Genomic DNA, 24,812 nt, shown 5'->3' on the forward strand with positions numbered 1-24,812 from the left:
AATGGAAATAGAAAGGGCACATAGAGTATTGGCCTCTAAATCACAACCACAACAAAAACCAAGATCTATTGTAGTAAAATTCCTAAGATATACTACAAGAGAAAAGGTACTGGAGAAGACAATGGAAAAAGTAAGAGAGGGCAACAAACCACTGGAGTATAAAGGGCAAAAAATCTTTATTTATCCAGATATAAGTTTTGAACTCCTAAAGAAGAGAAAAGAGTTCAAAGGCGATTTTATGGAAGAAAGGGTATAAATTTATACTAAAGCATCCAGCGGTATTGAAAATATTTATTCCAGGACAACAAAACAGACTATTCTCGGATCCAGAAGAAGCACGAAAATTTGCAGAACAATTACAAAAATAGACTGAGGGAGGAAGATGGGTAATGAGAGTAAAAATGATCACGATTGATATGTATGTGGGTAAAGACAAAAGTAGACTGAGGGATGAAGACGGGTAATGAGAGTAAAAATGATCACAATTGATATGTATGCGGGTAAAGAGGTATAAGAGTGAATAGAGACAATGTGCATACGTGAATGTATCTGTACTTAGAGGAAAATATAGATAGTATAGACAAGAATTAATAAGGGAAGGTAATGGAATAGAGAGAATAAGGAGGGAATTAAAAGAGTGACCTTTGTGACATATGAAAAGTGAAATCTTTTCTGGGGGGGCGGGGTGGGGGAAAATAGCGGTCACTGCAAAATCAGTTGACGCTTGCGAGTGGATTCGCAAATCCAAATGGAGAGGGGAGATGTGGTTGTCCGACAAGGGATAAAGGACAACTCAGGAGGGGAAGGGGAGATTGGGGATAAATAAGATAGAAATAGGAGAATAAGGAAAATGTTGGATGTTGTAGGAATGTTGTCTTATAAAGAGTTGAAAATAAGAAAACAGAAATGGAAAAGGAGGAAAGGTAATGATGGAAAAACGGAAAGAGAAGATAAACAAAATATAAAATGGCTACGCTGAACTATATGACTTTAAATATTAATGGAATACATAACCAAATTAAAAGGAAGAAACTACTAAATTTAAATGAATAAATGTATTCCATTAGAAAAAATAACATATAGGTTAAGAAATAATATTGAAATATTCGAACAAGTATGGGAGCCTTACATTAAATACAATAGCTAAAACCTACCGGGGACAAACATTACCTAAGTTGATGGAAGGAGAAGGAAAGAAAAGAATGGACTCAGTAGAATTTCTGGTGTATTTTTGTTGAATGACAACATTGTCTGACTGGCTTAATGCAACCTAGATTGTATACCTAAAATGGATGAGAGGGGGGGGGGGTGGGGGGGTGGCTTGGGAGGAGGGAGGGGGGGGGAGAAAAAGTCACTGTATATGTGTGAAAAAGAAATAGTGTATATCATGGCTAATGTGATTTATGGTGTGAAAAATAAAAAATTTAAAAAAAAACTGATCCATTTCCCCACTCAGCCCCACAGCCCAGCCTTCTCCCCATAAGCTAATCAAGAGCCTATCGAACTCTGTCTTAATTACACATAAATGACTTTGCCACCACATTGATCTTTTGTAACAAATTCCACAGATTTACCACCTCTGGCTGAAGAAATGCCTATTCTAAGTGGACGCCTTTCAACTCTTAAGGTTGTGCCCAAGACTTCCAGGATGCGAATTCTACATCTACTCTGTTCAACATTTGAAATATTTCAGTGAGATATCCCCCTCATTCTCCTAAATTCTAATGAAAACAGGCCAAGAGCCATCAAACGCTCCTCATATGTTAACCCTTTCATTCCCGGAATCATCCTACTGAACACTTTCCAATGTCAGCACATCTTTTCTGAAATGAGGAGCCCAAAACTGCTCACAATACTCCAAGTGAGGTCTCACCAGTGCCTTATAAAGCCACAACATCACATTTCCGCTTTTATATTTTAATCTTCTTGAAATGAATCCCAGCATTACATTTGCTTTCTTCACCACTGACTCAAGTTGAACCCTGGGGTTCCTCATGCAGGATAGCCTGCAGGTCTCCTTTTGCATCTGGGTATATTCAATTTTCTCCCCATTTGAAAAATAATCTGCCTGTTTATTCTTTTCACCAAAGTGCATGCCCAAACACTTTCTGACTTTACAGGCGGTCCCTGGGTTACAAACGTCCAACTTAAAGACAACTTGTATGCACGGCTTCAGTGGTTCGTCAACTCGAGGAAGGAGAATGCCGTCCACCATTTCAAGTCAGATCACATTGTCATTAACTCTGTGTTGAGTACTTTGTAACTTTGCATTTGCCTTAACTATAAAATATATACTGCTGTATATACTAAGACAAACAATGACTGACTGATGCTAAATAAGAACCATATGTACCTGTTCCGACTTGCATACAAATTCGACTTAAAGACAGACTTAGGAATGGATCTCGTTTGTAACCTGGGGACTGCCTGTATATTTCATCTCTCTCTTTCCACTGAGTTACTCAGATGCTTGACACTGATCAGTTGCTTGTCCATTATTGCAATTTTTGGTTCGCCTACCCAAGGAATTGCTAACAATGGAGATGAAACAATGATAGAAAGATCTGAACACAATACTTCTGATAAACTTGGATCAAGTGCTTTATTAAGCTATGTTAGAGCTTCCCTGCTTTTCCATTCTGTGCCTCTATTGATCAAGCCAAAATTCTGCATGCCTTATTAACTACATTTCTTAACCCTTCCAAATGATTTGTCACCCTTCTCCCCAGCTCCTTCTGCACCTCTGTCAGAACAATGTCCTTGATCATCTATTGCAGCCATTCTTAGGTTCCCTAAGGGCCACAGCACATTTATGTAAAAGCTCTTTCAAGTACGTTGTTTGACCTGCTGAGTTTCTCCCATATTGTATTTTTTACTGCAATCACAGATTATCGTGCTTTACTATATTTCAGAAAAGGCCTTGTTTTTTAACATAAATATTTTAAACTTTTTTATGTAGTTGGTGGGAGAGAATTATGGAAGAAACCAAAACTTGACTGCTTCACAGGGAAGGGGCCCATAAGCTTTGAACAGAGGGCATAGCTGAAGAAAAATTGAGAATGGGTGGTCTATTGTCTCTCTTTATTCTCCTGATCAAAATATTCACCTCACATTTCTCTGCAAGGAACTTCATGTGCCAATTTCCTGCCCATCCTGCTGGCCTGATGCGACCTTTCTCTCTTCTGTTTATGGTTCACAATATTGCAAGTTTCAGATCATCCTCAAATTTAAAAGTTGTGCCTTGCACCCTCAAGTCAAGGCCATCAACCGTCCTCAAAGATGCAATGGCCACAACATGATTCACCTTCCTCTTGTTTGGAAAAACAACCTCTCCCCTGCTGTCTGTTCCCAAGCCAACTTCACACCATGCGATCATTGTCCACTTTTTAACCATGTGTTGTAACTTTTCAACTTATCAAAACCCTTCCAGATGTCCATGAACAACACAAGAACCTCGCTTCCCTGATCAGCTTCAACTGTGACCTCATCAAAAAACTACCAAATTGGTAAAAGACAATCTGCAGTTAACAAATCCACGCTGCCTTGGCTAAGTTAACCCATCAAGTACACACTGGTCCTTCATGTAATACCTTTTCACTCTGTATAAACCTATTAGATTCCTGTTTACGTTGGCAGCTATTGTGTGTGAAAAAATAAAATTTGACAAGTGTTATGAGCAATGACTCTGTACGGCCGGCTGAACTGTGGTTTTTATTTAATTTACACGCATAGGACAGTCACAACAGAGATAAAAAGACACACACACTCACCAAATCATACAAAACCCTTGCAACCCCTTGGAGATAGAAAGCTTTATAATCAATTTATAGCATTCGATAGCTACTACCCCTTGATATAGTTCAGTCAAGTCTCTTAACTGCTCTAAACAAGGGTCAGTGATTTTTACACACACAATATTACAGCTCCTAGCCCTTTGTCTGAGCGCATCTTACCAATGATTTGCCAGCATTGCCCATGATTCACAACCTGGAGTGGAGTTAAGGTCCACACGTGGTGGGTTTTAGATCAGCTTGAGAGTCTGGCCCAGGTATCAATTGAAGGGACTAATGTTCACTGATCTATGGGTGGGGCTTGATGTTGATTGGCAGGTAAGGTAACTTCCAACTTGTTTCCAGCCTGAGAGGTCACATGACACTCCACATACTTACCAGGTTCCAGATAGTGAGGTTCATGACCCTCCAAAATCCACGCAACACCAGTTAATCACTTGTCATACTCTCTCCTTGCCTCTCATATTAATATTTACTTCCTGACAGATTCTCCTGTAGTTCGACTGGTTCTCACTGATATTTAAAACCCATCCAACAGGCTTTGAAGGGTGGGGGGGGAGGGGGTGGGGTGGAAACCAGAGTACCTAGAGAAAACCCACGCAGACACAGAGAAGGTACAAACTCCTTACAGATGGTAGTCGAGGGTTAGAACCATAGAATATACACAACACAGAAACAAACCACCTCAGCTCCTTTAGAACAATTTCTTTTCCTCCCACCACTCTGCGTGAAGAAGTTCCCCCTCATGTTCTCCGGAAACTTATCCCCTTTCACCCTTAATCCAGGGTGACCTGACTGCCTGTCCCTCTCCAGGAGTGACATCCGGGCCCATGCTGTGCTGGGAACGAGAGCACGTGGTATCTAAGGGGATGGTAGGCGAGTTCCAGGAACAGTGGGCCCCGCAGGGAATTGAATGTGTGAAAAGCAGATTTTAATCTGAACCTGCAAATTGTCTGGAACTGAGGGACAGTTTGTTATGAATGTTTACAATGTAAATAGTATGTTTAGATGCAGCTCTGTGTCCAGTTTATGTAGTTTTGTCATGTTGTTATTTGAAAAACTTTTTTTGGGGGGAAAAAAACCTCATTAGAGACAGCACTGCATTTGAACCCCATTTGCGGGTGCTGTCACATTTCTCTGCTTAACTAGTTGTACTAGTGAGTATAATTTTTTTTAAATAAAACTCTGAACTGAGTTTAGGGTTCCTTTTTTTTCAATATTTTTATTGAAATTTCATATCCAGGAATACTCTTTGAAAAGATGCATTGCATTTCTAACATCCTGCATTTTAATCAAACAGATAAAATTGTATTGATATTATATTATTTGATTATATTAAAAAAAAGGGAAAATCGAAACCCGCTACCAAGAAAGGAGTTGTTTGGCCAAAATAAAAAGAAAAGACAAAATTCTTATCAGTGATAAATTACCTCATTGGTTAACATTTCTGCCTTCATAACAAATCAAAGATTATAAAAGTAATTCAAAACGGGCCCTCACTGTCTTGGTTTTTCAGGTGGTTGTTAACAGTTGGACTTCAAGAGGATTCTTCTGCAAACATTACCTGACTTGCATAGAAAGTTAAGAACAGGAAACCTCAAAACAGCAAGGTACACTGAATAGTGCAGAAGTAGCTTCTAATGAGCAAATTCAGTTGATGCCTGCATTTCCTTTCTGATATTGTCTCAAATAGCATTTCAAATTGGGTGCAATGAATACAAAAAGAGATGCTTCATGCTAAAAGATCATTTCTTATTTAATGGTGAGCAACTTTGCAAGTCAAACTTCAGGAAAAAAACACAGAAATGCTGGAGGAACTCAGCTGGTCATTTCAGCGTCCAAAAAAAGCAAAGATATATTGCCGATGTTTCAGGCTTGAGGCCCTTAAAGAAGGGCTCAGGCCCGAAACATCAGCAATGTATCTGCTTTTTTTTGGATGCTGTCAAGGCTGGATGAGATCCTCCAGCATTTCTGTGTTTTAACTGCAATCACAGTGTCTGGAGACTTTTGCGTTTCACAAACTTCAGGATTGAATGAGGCATATTTTCCTGTCATAGAACGATACAGTGTAGGAGCAGGCCCTTCAGCCCACAGTGAATGTGCTGCATACAATCCCAAATTAAATTAAATTTCATATCCTCTATCTCTATATGTCTATGCAGAAACTTTCAGAAAATTAGCCTGGACACATCTAAGAAATTCTTTGTCCTCTCTGCCTTAATCTTCATTTTATGCCATCTTAGATTGAGACAAAGTCCCCCATTACAAAAATCCTGCAGATTTTGCACATTTCTGTAATTTCCCTGCATATTTAATCCTCAAGTCCTTTCACTCAATGCTTCTATGGATCCTGAACTCTCACCAAACAGATTCTGCCTTTAACCCCAACTATAGGTCTTTTTATAGTGAACGTAAAGGTGGATATTCTCTGCCTTCATGTCGCTGCACCTATCACAAAGGATGCTGGATGCAGACTCTAATCCTTCCAGAGGGGTAGTCCCAGAGGTGGAATGATGACTCAGAAGCCACCACCAGGGCTCCCACAGTGATTGGTGCTGGGGTTAGGGATCCATCCTGCCACCTAGAAATGTTCTCTTCCCATTCACCCTCTGCCCCTAGCTCTTTCCCCAAGCCAGGCTGGAAGGAGACAGACAAAGGTGCGGCAGAACCCAGCAGGTGAGCCTCTTTCTGTTTTAATGTGGGATCAATGGCCGTCTTCGTTACCCAGAGCGGTTCCACCTGCGTGGTGGGTTATGGGTAATGAAGACGGTCATTGCTCGGTGTGTATGTTCGACCACACGGTGATGGGTGGCACTATTGCACCACTCAACCCAGCGTCCTCAGCTCCAGAAGACGGCTCCAGACACCTCTCTCCATATGGAGCCTTCACCATAAAAGTTCACCTTTTTTTTGTCGTTCAGCCGTCGGGAACCTAGCGTCGCTCCATAAAAAGGGCTTGTGACATTCTCTCTCTCCTGAATAGTGTGACCCACTATGATCAACATGCTGCTAAATACTATTATCGTACCCGTTTCCAGTACGATTATTGGCAGTCTGTTCCAAGCAGCTGTCTTCTTTACATGAAAAAAAATCTTGACCGTACATTTCCAAACCATGCCCCTCACTTAAAATGTATTTCCTCTAATACATGATTATTTCTAACCTTGGGGGAAAAAGATTCTGCTTTCTATTGCATCTATGCTTCATAAGTTGGTAAACTTCCGTCAGATCTCCCATCAGAGATGCCGCAGAGAAAAAAAAAAGTCCTTCCTTGACATCACACCCATTATCTTGTGATCCAGTTCCTATTTCAAACATTCGACTTGATAGGAAAAAGCAGCTACATGGGTTGGCTTAGTCGGCGGAAAGAAACTGATCCTGAACCTAGAAGTGCTGGTCTTTCGGGTGCTGGGCCTTCTCCTGAAGGTAGCAGCATGATTGGGCTCCTTTCGATTTTGACAAAGGCCCTTGCTTCAACCATTCCTCCCCAAGCCCAGTCCCAGAAGTTGATTATTCTTTGAAAACTGGCAAAAAGAACATATGCCAAGAAACAATTCAATGCAATGACCCTTGAAAACAACATCTCAGCTCATGCAAACAACATTACAGCTTTATTTTTGGTGAAGGCAGGGTTCGATGATTTACTGATCTCTCTATATTTCTTAACCATGGCCAGATCTGACCACATTTTGTTTTTTTTTTGCCATTCTTAATTTTTGCAATTCCTATAACAATGGACCAGAAAACCATTCAGGATGTGGTTTATCTCAAAATGCCAGAAACCCCTTTGCACTGCGTCTAAAATTATTTTCCATATTATTTGCATGAACCCATAATCTCAAGATTCATGATTCCTTTATTGTCATGTGATAAAAACAGTGCAATATGACAGGAAATTTGCTTTCGTCTTCCATAAGGCAGACACATTTGCTATTGGCAGAAATTGCCTTAAGTGCCTCATACAGTCAGAGGAAGAGAAGCAAAGGAGAGTCCCCCCAGAGTCACCGAGTGTCCGTGGATTCACCTCCAGTGCTCCTGAAGTCCCCAGAGCCACTTAGAATCCAGTCCAATCCATCAGCAGCCTGTGCTCCAGATCGGAACCTCCAACTCGATCAGGAACCCTCCAGCACTTCCAGCACCCACTAACCTGGTACCCCTCCAGCCAGTCTTGAGCCAGTCTCAGTCTGGAGGTGACCAGAATTGCCAGCAGTCCGCAGCCTGCATGGGTTCCTCACCTCAAGTCTCCAACAGTGCGTTCTTCACCTGCAGAACCTCTCACTGGTCCGCCGCCGTGGTCGCTGTCCTGTGGATCGATTCCTCTGTATTTCTAGTGCCCTGCACCAGTCCTCTGCTTCCCCGGTGTCTGCAACCCCTTGTGGCTACTGCCAATCATAGGCACATCTTGGGTGCAGACCCCACTATCACAGAATTTTAAAATAAAACCACCGTTAGCTCCTTGCACAGGCCATTTAAATCCTATACGGAGCTGAACAGCAGTCAGACTGGGCAGTTGTATCCCTCGAAGGAGTGCTGTGACTCCACTCCCCACTCTCCATGGGTTGACACCAGTGACAGTGCTGCAGTTACACCAGCTCTGGCAGTGCTGCCATTTTCTGCATAATCTCCTCTTTGCAATTGTCAGAGGCTTTTTGAGGAGACACAATGGAGGTGTTTTGAACAAACATTACAGCTTTTCTGAGACACCGCCTTCCCACTTACAGCTAATTGTAATAATTATGCTTCATTTCCAGGCGACTGTGGTCAAAGGACTCACGTCAGGCTGTGGACAGCTGGAGACTGGCTGAAGGGGCATCAGGAATCAGAACCAGGATGCGAAAGGGTGCCAAAGGTTTCCCAATTGTGTCAGAGGTTGGGATCTGGCAGATTGAAGTAAATTTCATGCAATATTGCACCTGCTTTATTACAGGATAATAAAGAAATCAATCTTAGTTTCCCATACTGGTTTTCTGTAATTCAAGCAACTGGCACCTCAAGAAACCAACATAAAACTCACAGACAACAAATAGGTAAAAATATTGAAGCACCTAGCGGTCAGTTTGCCAATCACGCAACACTCGATCTCAAGCAAGTGGAATATGTACTGATCCACCATTGACCAATTGCTATAGGTGCAGGTTGCCAGGGGTATTACTACACCTCTGTTCATCCAGTTTGGAGCGGTCCAGGATAATGGAATGCTTGAAGGACGTGGTGCTGATATACCTCTGCGATACTGCCAGTGTGCAGTCTGCGATGGACACATTCCTGATAAATGAATATCCTCTAAATCTGTTTCTGCTCTTCCTCTTTATTCCTGTTGAAGCTGGCAATTTTCTGTCCCTCCATTTCTCCCCCTACCTTCATGGTTTAAGCAGATGAGCTTCTGTTCAGGGTGCTCAGGATCCAGGTGCAGGTACATGCTTATTGGATCAACACAAGAGCAGCTTGTGGTGCAGAAAAAAGTGTGCCACATCAAAGAAATCAGATTAATGTTGGCTGCTGTCAAACACATTAACCCAATACATCTCTCTTAGCTTTTTGTCGACATGTACTGTCACTTGTCATCGAATAGGCCCATAGGTTGACTCGTGCAAGCAAAAGACATTTAAATAGGATTTTGACTATGGGGATGTTTCACAATGTCACTGAGGAAGATTAAAGCGCTGAGTTGATCACAGAGTTTCGGAAACATCTGTGATTGCATTGCATCCACTGTGCCTGCTATTACATCACAAGCTCTATTTATCATACTATAATATTGCATAGTCAGCAATGTAAAAAGTTCTAAAAGCAGAACTCACATTATGCCTGAGCACTCTCCAACCAGATGGTATTAACATGGACATCTCTGGTTTCCTACCCTCCCCCCCCCCCCACTTCTCTCCCTGTCCCCAATTTCTCCTTTCCTCTCACTCTCTCTCTTCCCCTCTGTCTCCTTTTCTCCAACTCTGCTTCACAGTCACCCTCTCCCTGATCAATTGTCACCTCTTCTCTCCTGTCCTCCTATCCAGATCCAATTATTTATCGCCTTTTGTCTGTTGGCCTATACTCCCCCAACCACCACCCTCCCCTCCTCACCCTCCCACGCCCGTCCCCTGACCTTTCCTCCCTTCTCTCCCAGCCATTTTATTCAGGTGTATGCCTGCTTTTTGCTCATACCTTGATGAAGGGCTCAGGCCCAAAATATCCATTAGATATTGTTACCTCCTATGTACACTGTGAGACCTGCTGAATCCCTCCAGCATTTCTGTGTTTCTATTAAAAGCATACCATTAACACTTATTATCCACTTTGGCTCAGTTCTCAGCTCCCCTGACCTGAATCAGAAGCCTGTAGGTTCTTGTCTCTGACCTATGACATGAGCGTATTCATCGTGACTGTCATTCCAGTGCAGCACCAGAGCTGTACTATTGCGATGTCTTCTGAATGAGGCTCCAGTTTTCTCAGAGAGCCATATACAATTGCTTTGAGCTGTGGCATTCTTCTCGCTGATCTGTCAACACTTAACCCTCACAGATTAAAACTTAACTAAGATTATATGGCTGTAGATGGGACTTCCTAAAAAATAGGAGTGGCAAAAACTTCAGATGTTCTTCATTGACTGACCGGTGGGATGCCCTAAAGCAGTGGTTTTCAACCTTTTTCTTTCCACTCACATACTACATGAAGTAATCCCTTACTAACCATGGAGCACAGATGGCAAAGGTGAAGTAAGGGATTATTTCAGGTGGTATGTGAGTGGAAAGAAAAAGGTTGAGAACCACTGCATAAGATTAAGAGATAAATCAGTCAACATATTTATATACATGGAACATAAGTTGTGTTGGCAGTGCAGTGACTAGGGACCATTCTGAATGAGTTTCTGAACAATGAGCCCATGTTGTGTAGCAGTGACTGAGCACAATATCAGACTGGGTGATTTAGCTTCTGGCCAGCGCAGATCACAGAGAAACACCTTCACAGTACATACAGGCATGGGAGCCTCACAGATTAATTTACTGGACCAGAAGCCAGAGTTCTGGACAACGATTTCAAATCCCACAGTGACAGCGGGGGAATTCAAAATCAAGTCACTAAATTAATAGTATTGTGCCGCATCACGTTTGTTCAGGCAACGTCCGACCGCATATACTTCCGTGGACCCATAAGGTTAGAGTAGATTATCCACTGCTTATTTCTGTATTTAGGGTGTGCCTATTTTTATATTGCAAATTGAAATCAGTACAAGTTAATGATTTAATCAAAGCAAAGCAATTATCTGGTCATGACCCATTCTCTGATCAGAGAATGGGATGTAGCAGACATAAACCAGATAATATGGTGTTCACACAACATCCAAATATCATAATGTCCTAATTCACAGAATATATTGTGGATGCTAAGCAATATATTTCTGTATTAAGTTTTAAAGAAAAATGAGACCGAGCAAGGGTGACCATGAAACAATGCATGCCAACAAGAAAATCTGTCTGGTTCATGAATGTCCTTTGATCAAGGAAAACTGTTGACCTTCTTCAGTATGTAAGCAATTTAATTCCCATGAATATGGCCTTAGTTCAGCAGGAAGCAGTCACCGACAATGAATAATTAAACACTAATATTGACAGTGATGTGGAATGTGGCAAGTGTGCTGGCCGGTGGCATTATGGCCTGGCATGGGAGCACCAATAGTTCTCGCTGCTGCCATCAGGAAAGAGGTAATCGGCGCCACAAGACTCGCACCAGCAGGTTCAGGAACAGTTGCTTCCCCTCCACCATCAGATTCCTCAATCAGAGACTCATTTCAGGACTGCTTTACACATTATTCATTATTGAATATTTATTTTCTGTATTGCACTTTTTTTTGTTTACATTTCTCTATTTTATATGCATATCTTTTCTTGAGTGTAGAACGCTACCGATAAGTAGAAATTTTGCCTGGTCTGCAGGGAAAAGAACCTCAGAGTTGCATGTGATGTGAAGTATGTACTCTGACAAAAAAATAAATCTGATCTGAATTATGTGAACAAATGGAAAATATTATTCAGGACCATTACTTTGTTGTGCAACAATGAAATGTTGGTAAAATATTTTTACCTCCTATGGACACTGCAAGACTTTCGGAGATCCTCCAGAACTGTAATTCCAGTCCCTGCATCTGCAGACTTCTGTGTTCCACTCCCTTCACCATGGTTGACTAATTCAATGCAAAACCAACTTCCTCTGAATAAAATAACATTTGTAAAACAACACACATCTTTTCTTTAAGGATCCAAATGCCTTGGCAAGTTTTCCTGTTTGGTTAATTTCTGAGTCAAAAGTATTACTTCTGACAAAAGAAATTCACCAGAATTTTGAATCTGAGACAACTGCCTTCACTGCTCTCTATTTAAATCAATGCCAATAAGTAATGAGAAATGTGTAAAGTGCACAGAGCAATCAAAATCAATCAATTTTACCTCCACGCCAATAAGACGCGTCATTTTGCAGGGAAAGAAAAGCAAATAATATAATATAAAATCCTACTATTTTGACAAAGTGTTAGTTCACTCAGAGGTAATTTGTCTCTGGTGGGTTTGGAGTCACAAACCAGCAGAGTGGATGAACACTGTCAACTTGTGTCCTGGACCAGGTTGAAGGACCCACACAAGCTGCGGGGTTGCTGGACTCTGGCTCGCGGGAATCAGTGATCGGAACCGGATTCAAGTGGGTGCAGCGGGCAAGATGAGCTGTCAAAGGGGCTTGGGTGCTGGTGGTTTGAAGAAAGAGTTGGTGCGGCTGCAGAGGCTGCGGGAGAGCTGGAGGCAAGTCCACGGACACTCAGTGACTCAGAAGGGACTCTTGCTTCATTTTCTCTAATTGTTAAAGGCAATGCTCAAGCAACTCTTCCTTTTTGCCTTAAAGCAGACAAAAATAGAAGTATGTCATGGATGTTACATTTTTAACGTGACAATATAAGAAACTTAAAAACCTTTAGAAGGACAACTGAGGCTTCATGAGCATCCAACAATTTATGACTCATGTCAGCTTTTCTCTTCTTGGTTTAAGTTACCAGAATTTATATTCCCAGCCACCATGCAGGAGCTTGACCTGGAGGACACATATTCACAGTCCAGAACTTGGGACAGCGCCCCAATAACTTCGACATCTACACCATGTAACTGTCCTCTAGAATAGCAATATGTATTGAATAGATGTAAAGGCTGCATAGTGTAATTAAAGTAGCAATGTCTAGCATAAATGAAGAACAGAGCAAATCTACTCACAATTGAACCTTTCCCTCAACTCTCAGATTTTTGTGAGAGAATCTAAAAAGATGTGCTTCAAACGATCCCTCCTTGAAAACTTTACACGGCATATTAATGATTAAACCCTCAAAATTATCTGCATTCATTCTGCATTCTATCTCAGCGGTTTTCAAACTTTGTCTTTTCATTCACATACCAATTTAAGTAATCCCTATGCCACAGGCACTCTGCAATAAGTCAGGGATGACTTAAGGTGTATGTGAGTGGGAAGGTTGAGAATCACTGCTCTAGACTCATTTGTTACTGAAATATTTTGCTTGAAAAAAATTGTCATTGGCCCATTTCCTTTGGAATTACAAAGCCTGCACATATAATGAGTCAACGAGGTACAATTAAAATGGTGGTTTTCAAACTTGTTCTTTTCACTCACATTAAGTAATCCCTTACTAATCACAAAGCACCAATGGCAAAGGGATTACTTAATGTGAGAGGAAAGAAAAAGTTTGAAAACCACTGGTCTATCTGAAAGCAGATTCGACAGTAGCCGTTGAAAGGAACTGCATCAATGTGAAGTGCAAACAAGTTATCATTGCAAGGAAATGCAGGAATGAGACAAGTTGCAAGGCTGTCCACATTTCCCCATTTGCCGTGCAAGCCGTGTCTCTGGTGCAATGTTTCCTCATTTATACATCTGATGTGGATTAAAGCAGAGCACTTACTGAGAGTGAAGGGGTACCATCATCTTCCACTGTTACTGTCAGCTGGTAAAACCTCTGTCTTTCCCGATCAGGAGGAGAGGGGCGGGTAACAATTTCTCCTGTGAGCCGATCGATTCGGAAGGTGAGATCTTCATTACCCAAGGTGATGTAGTAGTACAGCACAGCATTGGCACCGGAGTCCATGTCTGTAGCTTGAACTTTGGTGACTGGAGTGCCCCCACCAACATTCTGAAAGATGCAAAGAACTTGTTAAAGGGGGCGGGTGAATGGGGCTTCAGTACAAGCCACCCAATCTCAGATTTGGAGACCAAACATCTTGGAAAGGTGCAGAGTGCAGACTTCAAACTTAGAACATTACAGCACACTACAGGCCTTTCAGCCCATAAAGTTATGCTGACCTTTCTCTGGCGTTCTAGACAGGTATAGAGTGTGCAGGTCAGTGGGATGAGGCAGCAGAATAACATTTTGCTCAGACTAGAAGGGCCGTAGTGTTTGATGGTTCGAAGTGGAGGGATACAGGATTCTGAGCCAGCGAAGGACAGAGGAATGGAAACCCTTTTTTAGCCATACCTGGTGTTACTCATTGAGGGGATGAACTGAGGAAGAAAGCTGGAGCTGTGAATGGGGAAAACACAATATACTCACACGTTTCCTCATCAAACTAGTAATCAGAAATAACTGACATCAAAAGCTCTTGAATAATTAAAATCTATGCATTCTCTGTACAGTAAATCCCCTGGTATCCTGCTAGGTAAGTGAATTTTACGGTTGTTTGAGACTGCGTGTTGTGTGATTGGCCAACCAAATGTTTGGGGATGCCAATTTTAAACCTGTATTTTTTACCTATTTATTTTTCCCAATTTTTTTTGCCAGTTGCTTGAGGCAGCTGTTTGCTTCAATTCCAGATAACAGGGTTTTTATATTAGTGTCATGGAGTTTTACAGCATGGAAACTGGCCCTTCAGCCCAAATAGTTAATGTTGACCAAGTGGTCTCACCAGGCTCGCCCTATTTGCCTCCATTCAGCCCATCTCTCTCTGAACCTTTCCCAACCATGTACTTGTTCAAACGTCTATAAAATGTGACACTTGTACCTGACTCTCTCATTTACCATATTAAGCCAGCTTGTTCCACATGCCTGCCATCCTCTGTTTGATTAAGGTGGTCCTCAGGTTCCTTTTAAATCTTTCCCCTCTCATCTTAAATCTATGGATTCTGTTAAATCGGTCATACCATTTACAGTAAAACCTCTGCAATTCAGAATTCAAGCAACCAGCAAAAAAAAAAATCGAGGGAAATAAATAAATAATTGTTTTTAAAAGAATTAATAAAAATTTAAATAAAAGCTTAAAATTGTTAAAGTAAATGGTCTCTGAAGTAACACATAAATCTTTGGTGAAGATGGGAGCAAATATTCAGCCTTGGTCGTGCTTTGCTCATAGCAGCTGTTTGAATAAAGCTGTGTGACTCTCTTAAATTGTCTCCTCATCCCTGCATAGGAAGAGTCTTTATCTTTATTACAATATTTAAAGTATGTGAGTAAGTCTTTATCTGTAAACTTGGGGAAGGGGGGGAATGTTAATTATGATGTTATTGTTGTTCAAGGAAGAACCTTCAGACACAGTGACGGCGAAATGTTTTCAAAGAATGTGACTGAAAATAAAGGAAAAGGCTTTAAGGTTTACATATTCATGCAAGTGAAGTTTGTTCAGTGTAAGTACTGTGTGGTATTTTTGTCTTTTAAACTGTTTATTGTTAATGCAGGTATATTAGTTTGGCATTGTAAGAGTGAGTCTCAGGCAACCGGAAAACTCATTTATCCAACATCTACCAAACCCTGTAGGTGCTGTATACCAAGGGTTTTTAACCGTATATTGCTGATAAGCAGGCTCAGCTAGTACTCTGCCCACAGTGTGGTCATGAAAACAGGCAGTAAAGGAGTGGGAGATGGAAATGTCACATGCCACCAAAGAGAATGACAATCTAAGGTAGGGGTGAGGGCATATCAACGATACACAAATGCTGTTATCTCACGTTATCAACAATGGAATTTTACTTCTGATTGATGCACAATGTAAGGATGAAGAGGAAAAGGAAAAGGACCCAGTCCTCAAATCATAGTTCTTGTCCCTTCTTTCAGAAGTCAATTCAAATATCAATCTATTCTAACTTACACCAATTATTTATCAACAAAAATCGACAGAAAATTACAAACATTAATTTGGAAAAATAAGCATTGAAAAATTTGGTCCTGTTTCTGCATGCATTATAGTAAATGTGCAAACATGACAGCAAAGAGGTGTGAAACTCCGAGTGGAATCGGAAGATCACACAATGTGCCTGCATGTGATAATGACGATCTACAATCAGGTAAAGTATCCACCAACAAACACCCTGTACTTTCGTATTTAAAGACACAGAAATGCTGGAGGAACTCAGCCGGTCTCACTGCGTCCAGAAGAGGTAAAGACACATTTCCAACGTTTTGGGCCTGAGCCCTTCTTCATGGTAATATATCTTTACCTCCTGTAGACTCTGTAAGACGGGCTGAGTTCCTCCAGCATTTCTCTTTTTACTCCAGTCACAGCATCTGTAGACTCTCGTGTTTCACTCTGTGCTTTTGTGATTGATCATGAAATTTGGAAAACGACGGTGCTTTACTTGCTTAAAAAAAATTCATTTAGATCTGGCAATGCCAATAATTTTTTAATCCATTCCAAAGAGCCCCTAGGGCACCTGGAGTAGCTAGAGTCAAAGTTCAGGTAGGATAAAATTAACATCAATGTAGTAGACGAGATTTTCAAATGATTATTCAAACTGATACGATGTTCCACAATTTACATGGCAGGATTTGCACACTGGTTCATTGCTTGAAGACCCTGGGTCACTCGATCAGCATCGTGCACACTGTTATTATACTCTACTGCTGCAACTATTAAGAGGCAGACACTATAACACAGCTGCTACCATTAATAAAGTGACTTGTGCTCAATTGCAGAGAACTGTTGACCAACCTGGAAGGTTTTTTTTTGGTTGAATTTTTTGGAATACAACCACCTCCTGTGTGCGACAGGAGCCATTTGGCATTCCCTAACTCACCTTTGGTACAAGTATTGCACTCAGAACTCAAAACATTACCGCACAGTGCAGGCTCCACAGCTCATTATGTTGTGCTGACCTAAATATACCGGGACCTAAAAAATACTGAACCCTCCCTCTCCCATAACCCTCTATCTTTCTATTACCCATCTTTCTGTCTCAGAGTCTCTTAAATGCCCCTATTGTTACAACCTCCATCACCACCCCTGGCAAAGCATTCCGGGCACCCACAACTCTCGGTGTTGCCTCCCCTCAACCTTCCTCCCTTCCAAGTGCTAATCATCGTACAATTGTTGGCCACCGTGAGTTGAAGTTCTGAGTTCCATCCTACTGTCCCAGTTAAATTTTCTCTCTCGATCACCAGCAGCTAAAACAGATTGCAGGCCACCCAAGTTCTCATTATCTGTGGGATATTTCTGTATTGTAATTGATTGCTCTGCAAGTCTGCAAAGCAACATTGACTCTTACTTTAAGAAGCATCCCATTGGTTCTAAAGCATTTGGTGAAATCCAGAGGTTTGAACAAGGAACTTTGTTCAATGATTCTGATACAGATCCCAAAAGTTTCTCTCAAGCTCCAAACTCAAATTGAATATCCAAATTCTTATTTCACATAAATCATCTCTAAATGGGATTGTTTCTCTTCCACCCTCTTCTATTTTTATCATCCAGCCTGCCTGTTATCAACTTAATTCTTGTGGTGATGAACTAACTAACAAACATCTCCAGTGTCCTGTTCAATGTTAACACCTCAAACCATAATAGTACAGATCAACCAGTCATTATCACATTGTTGTTTGTGCCATCTTGCTGTGTGCTACTAGATTTCTAGCACCTGTCAATTATATTTTGAACTGTTAAGTTTGTGTAAGTCCTTCCTCAATAATGAAAAATTGCTGTATTTTTCTTGTAAAGAGAAATTCAGAAACGTTGAGAAGATTTACCGGGATCGTTGTCTAAACAGGGCTCGCGAAAGCAGTGAGGACTCCTACCACCCCACACACACCATCTCCCGTCAGGAATGAGATTGAGGCATAACAGGCTGAGAAACAGCTTCTTCCCACGGGCAGTGAGAATGCTGAGCGACTGGTGAACTGTTCATACAAACCATCCGTGACTCTACTATTGATTGAACAATAATATAAATTTATTCTAATATTTGTATAGAAGTACTGTGCACGTGTATCATTTGTCTGAGTTAAGTATGGATGTTTGTACTGTGTGGCATCGTGGACTGGAGAACGCTGCTTGGTTGGTTTGTATTCATACAATTTCATGATAAATAAACTTGAACCCACAACGTTAATGACATTTAATTTACAATGGTTTCATCAGAGAACCCAGTGGAGCTGACCACTGACCTTACCTCATAGATGCTGATGTTGTAGCTGCCGGCATTCATGATAACAGGGGCATTGTCATTTACATCCACAGCTGTAATGACGAGAATGTGATTCGTCCTGCGTGGTAGCAAACCATTATCAAAGGCTTGGACCTGAAAGCAAGCAATATGGCAATCTCTTTAACTTAAAGGATCTTCATTGGTGCAACACCTCACATCAATACTTTTTCAGACTTCAGCATGTGTCTGCAGCATACATCAGGTTGACAACTTTGATTCTGTCCACTGCAATACCTTGGATCTCCCAGTGACCACCGATTTCAAATTTCTATCCCATTCCCTTGCTTCACATGCCCTGCCAGACTGAGACCACCCATAAATTGGAGGAACACCACCTCATCTTCCGTCTGGGCACCCTCCAACTGGATGGGATTAACAATGATTTCTCCTGTTTCTGCTTGGAGGAAAAAAAACCCATCTTCTTCCCGTCTCCTTCCCTCAGGTTTTCTCTCTCTCTCTTCACTTTTCTGTCTTTCTCCTTTCACAGAGCCAAATCAATTCTCATCTTTCCTTTTATCATATCCAATTAAGACATTTTTGCTGTTGGTTTGGACTATTTATTCCCCCTCCCATTCTTCCCCTTTTCTCTCTAGTCTTTAATTAAAATGTCTGCCTGTTTTTTACTCATACCTTGAAGAAGGGCTCAAGCCCAAAATGACACTTCTAAACTCAGTTGTAGCCTTTTTTACTCTGGCTGCGTTCCCTTGCCAGGTTGCGTACCTCCTCCAACCTGGGTGGTTGTGCACGATGAAACCCAGCCTTAAAATTACTCTCTGATATTCATGCCCATCAATTTCATTAGGCCAAAAACCTATCCAGCCGAGTCCTGTATAAACACAAAGATTGAGCATCCACAGCCCTCCAGGACACAGATTTAGGATATCCCTGTCCTAAAGTGGCAACACCTTTATCGTGAGTGTGGGTCTAGCTCGACGGAGCAGCCTCTGAACATCCACCCTGCTAAACCTGCTCTGGTCTGGCTCAATATGCTCCAGTACGTGAAGGCCTATTGCTTTTGATCTGAAGCTTGATTTCTAGGAGTTCCCGCCAAATTCTGTAGAAGCAATTCTGACTGCCTGGGAGTTTGCAACGAATTTCATGGCCTAATAACCTCCATCCAATGCACGACACTTGACATAATTCTGATGTCTGGGTTTCCCAAACATGTTCATAATTGTATCATCAAAATTTGGCATGACCTCCAGGGATGATGCACCTTTCTTTAGGATGGCTTGGTTATTGCAGCACCAGTTACCTGGATTTGAATCTGGCACTGCTTACAAGGGAGTTTGCTTATTCTCCCAACCTCCCCAGAAATACATTTAAAATAATTGCTTCAATTACTTCCTGTGGTAGTGAGTCTCCCTACTTATTGTGTTACGGCTTCTTCTGAATCCCCACTGGGATCTTTGATGACCTTTAACCAGCGGCGAAACCATTTTCTCTGCATTCACTCTTTAACACTCTTTTATTTGAAGAATTCCAAATGATTATCCATGAACCATCTTTCTCAAGAAATTAAACTAAACTTATTCTTTCCTAATTCCAAGAATGTTGCCAGATTTGAAGAACTGGATAACGGGAAATGATTATGACTTTATTCCTTGGAGCACAGAAGAATAAGGGGAGATTTGGTCAAGGTAGACAAAATTATGATGGGTGTAGATAGAGGCTTTTTCCACTGAAGTTAGATGAGATAAAAACTAGGGTTAACAGTGAAAGGGAAAAAGGTAATGTAGAGAGTGTGGAACTAACTGTCAGCTGAATTGGTAAATGCAGGCTCAATTTTGACATGAAGTAAAAATTTGGACAGGAACATGGATGAGAGAGGTATAGAGAGATATGGTCCTTATTCAGGTCAGTGGGACTAGGTGGAATAATAGTTCTGCACAGACTAGAAGGGTCGAAGGGCCGCTTCTGTGCTATAGTGTTCTATGGTTCTTATCCTCTCACTTTTCTTGCCATCAGTTATGATTTTGAAACGGTCCACTAAACTTCAGATTTAATCCATTGGTGGAGTGAGGTATTGAACTCCAAAAGGCATAAGGGTGAATTTTGATGGAACCTCTCCCATACCATCTCCATTATCCAATTTACGAGTATGAGCTGTCCTTTGGCATGCACAGAGGCAGACCCAGGAGAAACTTGGGGCATCAGCACTGGGGTGGCTTTTCCTTTGGGGGAAAAAGGGTAAATTAACACACCTGTGGTATTGTCAACTATGGCTCAATTCTCAGCTGACTCAGAAGGTTGTTGGTTCAAGTTCTGTTCCAGACCTGAATGTAAAAAAGATCCAACCACCACGCACTCAACTGCTCCCATTGGGAAAGAGATACAGAAGTACCAGAACCACCAGGCTGAGAAACAGCTTCTTCCCACGGGCAATGAGAATGTGGAACGACCAAAGGAACTGCTTGTACCAATCCCGCCGAGACTCTACTATTAGTTAACAATATTTATTTATTTTCATGTACATACTGCCTGTACTGTAAATCCCATGTGTGTTATGTCTAAGCATGTTTGCATGTTTTCTACACTGAAGACCCAAGAACACCTTTTCATCCAGTTGTATTTTACTATTCTTTGTGGATTGTCACCTTGTCATAGTGGAGAAGCTTGTGTGGTCCTGAGATCCTAGGAACGATGCCATCTAGTGCTACCCATGGTGGTAAGGTTGAGGGTGAGGTCCCTAACAAAGGACCAACTAACCATGACCGCAACAGTGGTTTGAACTCAACAGCTGTGAAGACAGACGATGGCTGCAACAAATCTATCAGCTCTAATTGTCGTGATTTCCATGCCATTGGAATCAGTTGGTTGATTTTTGAAGTATCGCATGCTTCTTGGAGTGCCACATCAAGTACACGTTAAAAATACACACACAGGTGTCTTTGTTCAGTGGGCCACTTTCCAAGATTGGATTCATAAACCACTGAGAGCCTATAGGAACGAAGACCATAATTTTCGACCTCAAGGGTTAGCCATGACAATGACGTCACAATTGTTTGATTATAATAAACTTGAAAAGTCCAGTCTCCTTCTCCTCTGCAGCTCTGAGTGAAATGATGTTGATGGATGAGATATCTGTCCACATTCACTCTTCATCATCTGATCACTTGTTCATATTAGCCCCAGGTCTCATCTTAAAGTTTCCAGGTCACTTGGTTGCTCTTGTTGGAATCAGAGTGGTCTTTCTTTACCCTGCTGCAGGCTGTGATTTCAAAACCAACACTGATTGTAAATTTCAGTGGTAGTTTGTGACCTAATATCATCCCCTTTTAAGTATTTAAACATTTCAATATATGTTCAATCTTTCAAATATTACAAGGCATATTTATGTTTAGTTGGGGGTGTACTGAGGACAAAAGAGTTGCATTTGTGTTTTTCATCATCTGTGAAAAGCTTGTTCCCCTTTCCCTTGTGGATAATGAGGACTTGGTGCACTCCTTTAGATGGACACAAAAAAGATCCCATGGCATTATTTAAAAAAAGAAGAGGGAGCTCTCTTGGGTGCTGTGGCCAATATTTATCCCCCAATCAGTACTCTTTGTGTGTTAACTAGTTGGTGCAAGTCCTACATCAAATCAAGTTTATTGTCATCTGATTGTACAAGCACAACCCGATGAAACAGCATTCTCTGGTCCTCAGTCCAAAACACTCAGACACACAAGCAGACATAACACACATACAGACAAACATTACATATGCAGGAAAAATATTCATCTATATAAATAAATAAATATTGTTTCATGAATATGAGAGCCTCGGATGGTTAGTGTGAACAGTTCCTTTGGTCGTTCAGCATTCTCACTGCCCATGGGAAGAAACTGTTCCACAGTTTGGTGGTGCTGGTTCTGATCCTCCTGCATCTCTTTCCTGACGGGGGCAGCTGAAAGATGCTGTGTGCAGGGCAGTAGGGTTCCTCAATTATTTTGTGTGCCTTCTTCAGACAATGATCCCAGTCGATCACATCAATGTGGGGGAGGAAGGGAGGAAGTTCAAACATGTCTGGGAAGTATGAGAAGTGTGGTAATGTAAAATGTGTTTATTTTTCCTTTGGAAATTCGTTCTTTTAATGGGGATAAAGAAATTAATCAAAACCCAACTGCATCATTTTGTAAAAGATTAGTGCCAATAGAAACCCTCGTGTAAAAGCTTGTTATGTTGAAATGCAATTCAGTCTCTGAGTTTGAGAACAAGTGCTAAGCTTGATCTAAATGGAGAAGGACCAACTACAGAACTACAGCACCATTCTCAGCCCAGATTAACTGACAAAGAGCCATCCAATGAACTTACAGTTAACACGTATCTGTCAGTCTGCTCTCGGTCCAGGTGTTGAGCAAGGTAGATCTCTCCACAACTTCTGTTGGTGCTGATCATCCAAAATGCTCCATCAGTATTCCCAGACAGAATAGTGAAGTTAACCTGAATTTACGCAAAGGCAAAACTGCTTTCACATGACGGAAATGAAAAATGGATAAAAGCAACAGGGTTGTTGCGGAATAAACGGTCAGATTTTACGAGGAGTATTCTTTCTGTGGATATGGCTTGATATATTTGATGGTGATGAGAAATGCTACTTAGCCTCCTGAGCTGAAGTCAGCTCGAATTGTTCTCCCATTTTAATAATAACTGATCTTTTGCGGTTTAAGTCTGGGGTGGGATTCAAAGGGTTTACCTCATAATTTGACCCAATCTTTTACGGCTCCTGCCCAGGCACTCTAAATGCAGATGCAAACGAGGGGAATCTTTACGTCAAGATTAAACTATGGTATTTCTTTAGATTGTTGGCTGCTTGTTGGCCCAGGAACTCCCAGAAGCAAATATGGTGCTAGAGTTATGAGCCAGAACAGAATGTGTTCCCATCACTGAAAATCTTTTGTTCCTACCAGTCCATTCTTCTTTGCATCCAGATCCCGTGCTGAGACGACTGCAACCCGCTTCCCGACGGGAGCGTCCTCCTGTACCTCCACTGAGGAGTCAGAACTGGCATCAAACACTGGGCTGTTGTCATTCTCGTCTTCCACAGTGATGATTACCTGATGGACAGTAAATCAGGCATGCAATGGTGATGACGACAGAGACGCATCAAGCCAATACATCAAAAGCAAGCTACATTTTCGCTAGTTAGCTGGATGGAAATTGTGACTCCCTTCAGCTCATAGTAAGCATTCAGCAAGGGTGCTGACATTTCTATAAATTTCAGTACTCTGCCAATTTCCTCCATTGACAACTTTGTTGTAGCTCCTTTCAAATGCATGGATCAGTCACAGGAACACATTCAAAATTCCACACTTGCTTTCCAACAAATACAAAAACCATTTCAAACTGACAAGTTTCAAATCGTTGCTTTGAGGTGATCTTGCACCACAGTCCAAGTCTGCTGATGACATGCAACTGTGTAGGAGGTTTACCAGTGACAAGCACACAGAGAGGAGTCATAGGACAGGACAGGTTCAGGGAGTGAGCCACAACATGGAAGATGAATAGAACAGAGAAAAATGAAGGGTTATTCCCTCTGGTTCAAAAAAAAACATGTGGTGTCTATACTTAAATGAAGAGAGATATGGCAAGATTAATATTCAAAGGGTCCTGATGCTTTAGTACATGTCAATAAAAGAATAACATCAGATATAGGAGCAGAAATCGGCTGTTCAGCCCAATGAGGCTGCCTCACCATTTAATCATGAGCTGATTCATTTCCCCACTCAGCCACGCTGCCCAGCCTTCGCCCCATGACCTTTGATGCCCTGGCTAATGAAGAACCCATCAACCTCTGTCTAAAATACACCCAATGACCCAGCCTCCACAACTGCCTGTGACAACAAATTCTACAGATTCACCACCCTCTGGCTGAAGAAATTCCTCCACATCTCTGTTCAAAGTGGTCGCCCTTCAATCCTGAAATTGTGCCCTGTTGTCCTAGACTCTCCCACTATAAGAAACAACCTTCCTATATCTAATCTGTTCATGCCTTTCACCATTCAAAATGTTTCAACGAGATACCCCCTCATTTTCCTAAATTCCAATGAATTCAGTCCAAGAGCTGTTGAATGCTCCGCATATGATAATCCTTTCATTCCCAAAGTCATCCTGCTGAACCTCCTTTGAACTCTCTCCAATGTTAGCACATACAAAACTGCTCACAACACTCTGTGAGTCCCTAAAAAAGCCTCAACATCACATCCCTGCTCATATATTCTATTTCGGGGTGGCACGGGTTAGCATAGCGGTTAGCACAATGCCTTCACAGTGCCAGTGATCGGGACTGGCGTTTGAATCCTGTGCTAACTGTAAAGAGTTTGTATATTCTCCCCGTGTTTGCATGGGTTTCCCCCTGGGGTGTAGGTTAATTGGGTGTAAATTGGGCGGACCAGCCCCATGGGCTGAAATGGCCTGTTACTGAGCTGTACGTCTAAATTTAATAAATTGTTGAAGACCCCGTCCACCCTGCACACAGCATCTTTCAGCTGCTCTCATCTGGAAAGAGATACAAGGGTATCAGAGTCAGACTGAGGAACAGCTTTTTCCTATGGGCAGTGAAAATGCTGAATGACCAAAGGAACTGCTCACCCC

At 41.6% G+C, this 24,812-nt stretch overlaps 1 protein-coding gene across 10 annotated transcripts in view; it reads right to left on the bottom strand.

The window, feature by feature from the left end:
- cdh23 (cadherin-related 23) overlaps positions 1-24,812 on the bottom strand; it is an 874,975-nt gene that overhangs the window by 192,640 nt on the left and 657,523 nt on the right. For all 10 annotated transcript variants that reach the window (XM_069885557.1, XM_069885556.1, XM_069885568.1 and 7 more), the window contains 4 exons: positions 23,126-23,275; positions 22,533-22,661; positions 18,201-18,329; positions 13,738-13,965 (listed from right to left, as the gene is read on the bottom strand). In XM_069885557.1, the coding sequence (XP_069741658.1) occupies positions 13,738-13,965; positions 18,201-18,329; positions 22,533-22,661; positions 23,126-23,275 (636 nt within the window). The remainder of the gene's footprint in view (positions 1-13,737; positions 13,966-18,200; positions 18,330-22,532; positions 22,662-23,125; positions 23,276-24,812) is intronic.

This window comes from Narcine bancroftii, chromosome 6 (genome assembly GCF_036971445.1).
Source record: "Narcine bancroftii isolate sNarBan1 chromosome 6, sNarBan1.hap1, whole genome shotgun sequence".
Taxonomy (NCBI): Eukaryota; Metazoa; Chordata; class Chondrichthyes; order Torpediniformes; family Narcinidae; genus Narcine; species Narcine bancroftii.